This window comes from Otolemur garnettii, unplaced genomic scaffold (genome assembly GCF_000181295.1).
Source record: "Otolemur garnettii isolate 467f Iridium unplaced genomic scaffold, OtoGar3 scaffold00034, whole genome shotgun sequence".
Classification (NCBI taxonomy): Eukaryota; Metazoa; Chordata; class Mammalia; order Primates; family Galagidae; genus Otolemur; species Otolemur garnettii.
In genome coordinates, this window is record NW_003852429.1 from 11,520,645 (window position 1) to 11,530,051 (window position 9,407).

Genomic DNA, 9,407 nt, shown 5'->3' on the forward strand with positions numbered 1-9,407 from the left:
AAAAAAATTTTTTCTTACATTTTTCTGGAATAAAATAATTTTGCTATTGGGCAGCATTGTATCTTTGTTTATATGTTAATACAACTTTCAGAAGCACAACATGCACTAATGTTAATGTGTTTTCTAAATTGATTTAGGCAAATAAACTAATCAAGGAAGAGCTTCAAAGTCAAGTGGAATTGCTCAATTCTTTTGAAAAAAAATACAGTGATCCTGGCCCTGTGTATGATTGCTTAGTATGGCATGATGGTGAAACCTGGAGGTAAACTTAATCTGTCCTGCATGTCCTCTACATTGGAAAATGTTTTTGTGTACTCTGATGAACATTCCACCCTCAGAGCTGCCTAGAGATTTGGTTTATGTGACATTAGCACCTAGAAAAAGTATTTGGAAACCAAACTGTGGGGTAGTTCTGGACAAACCTTTTGAACTTCTAATTAAAGAAGTTAATTATATTATATAATATATATTTATATTAAATCTGACTTTTATAAAGAAACTTATTTCCTTAACCAGATAATACAAGTGAGTATTGCAAAGAAATCATTTACTGCAGACATTTTAAGAGCAAAGGAGAAATGTTGGTTGAAGATTTATAAACAGAGTTCTAAGTTGAAGCTAGGGAGTATGATACAGTGCTTACGAGCCTGAAGTGACTCTCCTGGGAATAGTTGTCAGGGTGTGTACTGTCAGCCTCACTGTCATGTAAAACGGAACAAATACTGGTTGAGAGAAACAGTATTTACAGAGGATTATACAAAGGAGAGGCTATTAATTGATTTCTTTTCAGTGGATTTTGACCTTGCTTATGTCATGTTTCCTTTGAGATTCTTGATGAATAGAAAATGAACAAAGAAATGTGTGGAAGATGTCAAGAAATTTATTAAACATAAACCCTCCTCTTCCTTTTCACTCTAACCACGTATTCTATGGGCCTCATTCTCATACTTCCTTTCTCTGCATTCTAGCAACTACTACTTGAATCAGGGTAACCAGACCTCCAGAAAGCTATAACCTTGCCCTATTTGTCCTCTGTGGAGTTAGTGAAGTCAGTAATAATTTGTTTTGATGTGGTGCTTGTATGTGTTGAGTCACCCCACACTGATGGAGGTTATAAGAGACTGACTTATGAAGCACGTCACTGTATTTACTACAAGAATGTTATTAAAAATGTTCATTATTTCTTTCATCGTTGGGCAAATATTTATTGAACACAGGGTGTCCAACCCCACACATTGGAAAAGTAAGGGTTGTCTTGGGCTGCATGTTAGTACACAAATACTGATGAAAACTGATCAGCAACAAAAGGTCTGTGCATACTTTTCCTGATATCCACCACTACAGATAAGCCAGAAAAATACACAATCAGCATGTGGGCTGAGGTTGGACACCCTTGCAAGCTATTCCATGGACTCTAGATTCCAGGAAATGTGTATTGAGAACGTCTGAATGAGTCTAGGAAGCCTCAGGAAGGAATTCTGAGAAGTAACATAAGTTGAGGCTTGAAGAATCCGTACAGTTAGCTAAGCAAAGTGGGTAGGAAAGGGTGTTGGAGGTTTAGGGACAAAATCCAGAGGACATCAGTAGAAACTGTGAGAAGTGTGTTGTGGACACAGTGTGTGATGGGAGGAGGAGGTGTCAGAGATAAGTAGACGGTGAGGAACATTGCTGTGAAGTTTTAGATTGGAAGACCCATGCAAGGCCTTTCGGTCATGGGTGTGCAGTCAGATGGGCTAAGGAAAGGGGGACTGTGCTACTTCTGTAGCATATGGAAAACGTGGTGGTTTGTATTTTCTCCTGCTAACCTTGCTCCTGATTCCATGTGTTTTCTCTTTGCCTCATTTTCCCATAGTGTTTGATTTTCTATACCGTGGTACATTCTGTGTCTTCAGAAATACCATCAGTTATTTTAGGATACTATATTAGGATATGTATAAAAACCAACTTTCCAGTGTGCTGCTTTCCAAACTCTTTGTTAATGAGATGTGTGCTTGCTTATTAGTGATAAATGTCCTCTCTGTGCCATACTGGTGGGCTTCCAGTAATTTTGACTAACTGTCTGAGCTTGTTAAAACACAATTCTTACTTTAAAAAGTGTGTACTAAGTCCTTACAGCTAAAAACATAATATTGGCCTTTAACTTAAGATGTGCATTTCATTTATGACTTTTTAAGTATAAAATTTATTTAGTTTTGATCAGACTTTCTTCTAAAGTTTTGGAATATATATATTTTTTTAAAATGTTGGTAAAATGAGAAAAGAGCAGGCAGGAAGACAATCATAAAATTGTGTAGAAATTTTTTGTTGTTGTTTATTTGTTTTTGAGACAGAGTCTCACTATGTTGCCCTCAGTAGAGTGCCGTGGCATCTCAGCTTACAGCAAACCTTCAACTCTTTGGGCTTAAGTGATTCTCTTGCCTCAGCCTCTCAAGTAACTAGGACTACAGACGCCTACCACAATGCCTGACAATTTTATTTTTTTGCTGCAGTTGTCATTGTTGTTTAGCTGGTCTGGGCCCAGTACAAACCCACCACTCTCAGTGCACGTGGCTGGCGCTGTAACCACTGTGCTACAGGTGCCGAGCCTAGCAAATGTTTTTTGTAAAAAATAAGTATTTGACTAAGTCTGTTATAACTATGGGACTAAAGCTCCATGAAGTTCGTTTAGTGTCAAGGAGCACATGTAAACTGTTGGATTGGCTCTGGAAGCCGTTACTAAAGGCAGCAACAAGAAGTAAGGCCAATGCAGTGTCTCTAAACCAGCCTACACTGCTCTAAAACTCAAGGCAGGTTTTGGTTTTAATTAAGTGACCAGATGGTTTTCTACCCAGTTTTGTAGAGGACAGTATTCTGGAAGCCCTTTGTGCTTGAGGACTGGTTCTTGAAAGCTCTCTTGCCTACTCTGTACTACTGACTTCATGAAACACCTCAACCAGGCAGTGACTATATTTGATGTAGAAATTGTAAGGTAGTAAGAAGGTATCAGAAAAGTTTACATGAGTTTTAGGAAGGTAAGAAAACATAAATTTCCATGTCTCCTTTTCTTTATAATTAACAGAGCCTGCATTGATTCTAATGAAGATGGGGACTTGAGTAAGTCTACCGTACTGAGAAACTACAAAGAGGCCCAAGAATATGGCTCTTTTGGCACCGCTGAGATGTTGAATTACTCTGTCAACATCTATGATGATGGGAACCTGCTCTCCATCGTGACCAGCGGAGGTATTCTGTTTCAGATTGACTATTGAGAGCTAACTTTATAAGACAGTAAGATGGTAAATTTCTTTAGCCCAGAGCAACCTTACAGAAAACTAGAGATCCTAGCTATGGGACTAGGTCTGGAGTCATAGATGTGATTTGATACACAGTTAAAGTGTTGTTTCTTAAAGCCATAACCATGTAGGATTCATTCCAAGAATACAGGCATGGTCCAACATCAGAAAATCCATCAACGTAATTTATGATGTGAATGGTAATTTCACTTCTGTATATTAACCGTTGAAAAATTTAGAGTACAGGGATTCTCACTACAGTGTTCTGTGTAAATTCAGAAAAGTTGGAAACTACCAAAATACCCATTAATAAAAAGTTTTTTTTTTAATTGTATGTTCTTACAATTGTCCTTTGGTATCTGTGGGGAATTGTTTCTGGTACCTGCCTCAGATACCAAAGTGTGAAGATGCTTGAGTCGCTGATAGAAAGTGTTGTGTTTGCCTGTAATCTGCACACGTGCTCTAGCTACAGAAGGCTCTGTCCTGCTTCTCCCTAGCCAGTAACCTACTCCCCTCCTCCCAGAGGAAACTACTATCCTGATTTCTGTCAACACATTAGTTTGGACCATGTGATGTTGCTGTTTTTATGGTCATAAAAGCTAAAATAGTGGAAACTTCACATATTTGGCCTTTTTTTATACAACTGGAATTCAGTATATATCCTTTTGTGTGTGACTTTTCAACTTGATTTTTGTGAGCTGTATCTCATAGTGTGTCAGGTGGTTCATGTGCAGTGCTGTCAGTTCTGTGAATTAGTATACTGTACAGACCATTTGCTGTTAATGGATGTTGAGGGTATTTTAAGTTTTTGAATTTTATAAACAGTGCTACCATGAACATTTTTGTGGTTGTCTTAGTTCCATGTGCATGCAATTTTGGGGTGTAGTTAAAGGTGGGATTGCTGGCCGTAGGGCGTGGCTGGCCATGTTCAGCTATAGCAGTGTATGAGGACTCCCATCCACACTTGTTGTCAGCCTTTAAATTTTAGCCAGTCTGAAAGGTATGTAGAAGCATCTCATTGTGGCTTTAATTATGTTTCCCAGATGACTAATGAGTGTAACATGTTTTTGTGTGTTTATTTGCTATTTGGGTATCCTCTTCTTTGAAATGCTTTTTCAGATGTAAACATTTGGAGGAGTCTTTCTTTTGAATCGGAACGATTCTTTATTCTGGATTTGGGCTTTGTGTCATGTATACTGCAGATACTTTCTTCTGTGACTAGCATTTTTGCTCTCTTTGAACAGGGTAGTAGAATAGTGGGTATAATTTTTCTTTTTTATTATTGGTAAGACAAGATCAAATATCTTTTGATGTATGGATCAGAGTATGTTATTTGATTGATTTTATCATGATGAATAATCTGTAAATTGAATTGGATGGTTAAAACTTCCCATTTGTGAGAGTATTTGTCACCCATCCCACCCTTGCCTCTAGGAGCTCATGGGACACACGTGGGCAGTATAGCTGCTGGGCATTTTCCAGAAGAACCTGAGAGGAACGGGATTGCTCCTGGGGCTCAGATTCTTTCCATCAAGATTGGTGATACAAGACTAAGCACAATGGAAACAGGCACAGGCCTCATAAGAGCTGTAAGTATCTGAGTTATTGACCTATAAGATTAATGATTTGGGATATTTTTAGGTTTATGAGATATTCCTGATTTACGAAGAATACATTGAACTGTATTTGATGTATAGATTTTGTTTTAAAAAGGAAAAATGTATTAAGTTTTTACAAAATTTTTTTTTTAGAATTATTAGGATAAAGTGTTTTTGTTTTACCCTTTGTGAAGTAATTACTTTGTACTAACAACAACAATGTTTAAGATAAGGACTAGAAACAAAAACCTTCCAAAGAATGAATGAAGATAAATACATTCAGAAAAGAAATCAGACTGTTGCTGCAACAAAGTACTAAGTAACAAAACAGTAGTAATGCAAAGAAAGCAACATTCACATTGTCAAATAAGAGCATGGCCATTATAGAACGCTTTGACTCTAAGGTTCAGTACAGAGTCATCAACCAACTTCCTACTATTCTTCCTTCCAAAGTCTCAAAAAATAGACAACCAACATTTACAAATAAAAACAAAAGATAGAGCTTTGAGCCTTTTTGATTCCTTGAAGGCAACGGGTGGAGACCTGCTGGTCACGTGTATGTGTAGAAATGAAAGAATAATGGGAAGAAAAAAAAAAAGTATACAGTTCAAGACTATAAAAAAAAGAATTACTTTATATTCATCATTTCTAGTGTAAATTTCCTACTAAGCAATTATGAGATGATTTGTTTAACAAAAGGTAAGTGCCTCTAACCCAGTTTGTTCCATCAGACTGAGGGAAATTCAGAACCACAGCTAGTACTTCATTTTAACATATCAATTGTATTTTATTTTACTTTAATTTGAGTGATTTTAGGCTCTAAGAATAGGGGTCCTCAAACTTTTTAAACAAGGGGCCAGTTCACTGTCCCTCAGACCGTTGGAGGGCCGGACTATAGGCCCTGGGACAGGTCAGCTGCTAAGCAGGACAGGCAGTGGCGGCAAAAACACCCAGCGGGCTGGATAAATGTCCTAGGCAGGCCGCATGTGGCCCACGGGCCATAGTTTGAGGACACCTGATCAAAGAAGGACCGTTGTGTTCCCTTATCTCCACTGCCCTCTGGAAATGTTAGTTTGTATTTTTAATTGACTATTGTGTGTTTCCTCTTACCTTGTTTGTTTTTGTTTGTATGTTCAGGCATATTGATAGGCCTGAAAGTAACTTAGAATACTATTGGCTCAGAAACTGTAGGATTATGTGTATACTTTTATTTTACTGGCTAATATGTTTCTATAAATTGCTGCCTAAGCTAGACTGTTAATCTTTTTAATAGATGATCGAAGTTATAAATCATAAGTGTGATCTTGTCAACTACAGCTACGGAGAAGCAACTCACTGGCCAAACTCTGGGTGAGTGTCCTTTGATAGTTGTTACTCATAGAACCTTAGCTGATAAAGAGGATTAAATGTTTTTCATAAGTAGGTTGATGGTCACAGTGGACAAAAGAACAGTTGTAGTGGTTAGATAACAACTATGTGTCTCCTTGACCTCAGGCCCCCCCCACAGGGACCTTGTACCTGACCTGCAGAACTACCTGTTGGTTATGTGTGCTCACTGTCTCCCCCTGCTCAGGGTCCACATCTCTTCATATCACCCTAGGGCAGAGGTTCTCAACCTGTAGGTCCCATCACATGTATTAAAGGGTCGCAGCATTAGGAAGGTCGAGAACCACTGCCCTAGGGTATCACATACACCCCTTCCTTTTCTTCATTCTGTCTTCAGAATCTTTTGCCACCAAATCCAACTTAATGACCTTGACCTTATGTTACGTTGCCTTTTTTCTTCACAGTAGTAACTATTGGAAATAATCTTATTTCTACCATTTACTTATTGGCTGTCTCTCCCTTAATCTCACCACCAAGCCTGCTTTCTGAAGAATATCCTATCAGAATGGGAATTCTGAATACATTAGTTTAAGTGAAGGATGGAATTGGGGCCACCTATTGCTGCAGTCATGCTAAGATTTTAATATTGTGGTATCCTCATATTTTCCTATATATATTAAGTTGGCATTTAGCATTTTCCCCATGTTTATTCTGGCCTCATGAGTCTGTCTCTGTGTTAAAACCCAACTGGAGTGTCAGGGCCAGAATTGATGGACCCATATATTTGAACAAGGTTTCGGTACTATAAACACCTTGGGAATAGAGACTGAACATTAATAGTTTGAGCATATTTAAGTGCTTTTAATATACACCACCTTATTTGTAATAGCAACTACTACAGTTCAGTTCTATATTTGGAACCCACATTTTAATATGCTTTATGATATAGACTATATTTAAATTTTTTTTCATGTTAAAATGTATTTTTTAAAAAGTGATTTCAGGTAATTCCTCTCTTTTTCAGGAGAATTTGTGAAGTAATTAATGAAGCAGTATGGAAGCACAATATAATTTATGTTTCGAGTGCTGGAAATAATGGTCCGTGCCTCTCCACAGTTGGCTGTCCAGGTGGAACTACATCAAGTGTAATAGGTTCGTTCCTAGTTTAGAAATATATTTGTTTTGAAACAAGCAAACAAATGACAGTTGAAAGTTAATTGAATCTCTCCTGTATGCAAGATGGTGAAGACATTAACTGTGTCTCAGGAAACTTAAAATTCTAGTATGGAAACCAGTGTATCTGGAATTTACTATAATTTAAAGTAGACTGAAAAAAGTAGTTTAATGCATACTTTTTGGAAGACAGCTATTTTATGCCCCAAAGCAAAATACTTAGTATAATGTCTGGTTCATAGTAGACTTCCCTTATTTTTTTTACCAAATTTTATCTTTCTGTTTTATAAAACAAGAATAGTATAGAGAGATTAAGCAATTTACCCAAAGGAGCAATGGATTTAGAATTAAGATACACATTTTGTTTCCTTCTGTTAAATGATAAAATTCAATCCACAGGTGTTGGTGCTTATGTTTCTCCTGATATGATGGTTGCTGAGTATTCACTGAGAGAGAAATTACCTGCAAATCAATACACATGGTCTTCTCGAGGCCCTAGGTAGGTGCTCGTGGTGCAGGGACCATTACATGTGTTTGGTCAAACTTTACATAGTTGGGAAGGGCAAGCTTAGATACTGTTTCTTTCTATGGGTTTTTACTTATTTCAATATTTTCATTTGATTAATAGTCTCACTTCAGGGACAGATAATTAAAATAATTACTTCATTTTGAGTGGATAACCTAAGAGTATAAATTCTTATGCCTATATTGATAATCCTTTATTTATGAGAATCTAAAGAAAAAATAAGGAGTTGGTTATCTTTAAAACATAGTGATGGCCTTGTTTTAAGTCATTTTGGTATTTGAACTTCGGTGAAACAAAATCTCTATACTTTTTGTAAAGCATCACAGTATAGGGACTACAAACCAAGGTTCCTGTTTCTAAACTGTGCCCTGCTTTGAACACTTTGGGTGAGACCCGTCAGGACGCACACTCGATTGACAAACGGAGTTCATCTGTTTGGTTTCCTGACACCCTCTAGGGACTGTATCTCATTCCAAGAACTGATTATCTTGCTCAAGAGGCATTTCAAGTTCTAATTTATATAATCCTTTCCTTATGACATCAGGAGTACAGCTTTTATTTTTTGAAAAATAAAGCTTATTTTAATTCATCTCTACGTCTTTGGTGTTAATTTAGGAAAAAAATAGCCTTTGAATTCAGTTCAGCAAATACCTTAGTGCCTGAAATTGGTAAGGCATAAATGAGCAGTTTGTGATCTGAGTTCAAAATGCCATTTTAGGATGATGGAGCTACACAGGTAGGAGAATTCACTTGGACCCTTCAAGGAGGATGGACAAGATGTTGAGAAACAGATATGCCAAGAATAACATGGACCCAGAAATAAACAAGTGTCAGGGTGAAGTTTGAGGAAATAACTCAAAGTTGGGTGTGTGTAAATATAAAAGAGATAGTAGGGAATGTTGGAAGATAAAATGAGAAAAATTGACTCGGATCAGATTCAATGTGATAATGTAGTATTTAATTCTCTGACTTACAGATGCCTTCCTAGTCCTCTCTAAGGTAATTTCCTTTTTAAAGAATAAACTTCGGGGCAGTGCCTGTGGCTCAAAGGAGTAGGTCACTGGCCCCATATATATGCCAGAGGTGGCAGGTTCAAACCCAGCCCTGGCCAAAAAGAAAAAGAATAAACTTCGTAGTTTTTTATGAACTGTCACTGAAAACAAGCTGTGGATTTCCACATAGGTCAGAAAGCCTTGCACTGTGCCATCCCCATTGACTGCCCTTGACTCCCACTAACATCCCTGAATAACAGGGACTAGGGATGAAAACAAAGAGTTAACACAGTTTCTGTTTTATGTTCAGTTAATGAAAGTACCAAATCAGTAAACTTGTTAATTTTCTTCTAAAATTGATTTTTAAATTTTATGAGTTTTTTTACAGTTAACGTAAGAACAAAGTATGAGAATGTTTAAACCAGCCTTGCCAATCTTATTTACCATGCATTTGAAAAATAATTTTTAAAAAACACCAAGGAGTTTATGAATTGAGGAGAAAAGAATTGATAGACTTGGC

General features: G+C 37.1%; 1 protein-coding gene across 2 annotated transcripts in view; it reads left to right on the plus strand.

The window, feature by feature from the left end:
* The window catches only part of TPP2 (tripeptidyl peptidase 2), a 68,795-nt gene that overhangs the window by 19,269 nt on the left and 40,119 nt on the right, over window positions 1-9,407 (plus strand). For both annotated transcript variants that reach the window (XM_023513094.1, XM_003789607.3), the window contains exons 5-10: window positions 138-262; window positions 3,059-3,222; window positions 4,707-4,861; window positions 6,144-6,220; window positions 7,221-7,348; window positions 7,769-7,868. In XM_023513094.1, the coding sequence (XP_023368862.1) occupies window positions 138-262; window positions 3,059-3,222; window positions 4,707-4,861; window positions 6,144-6,220; window positions 7,221-7,348; window positions 7,769-7,868 (749 nt within the window). The remainder of the gene's footprint in view (window positions 1-137; window positions 263-3,058; window positions 3,223-4,706; window positions 4,862-6,143; window positions 6,221-7,220; window positions 7,349-7,768; window positions 7,869-9,407) is intronic.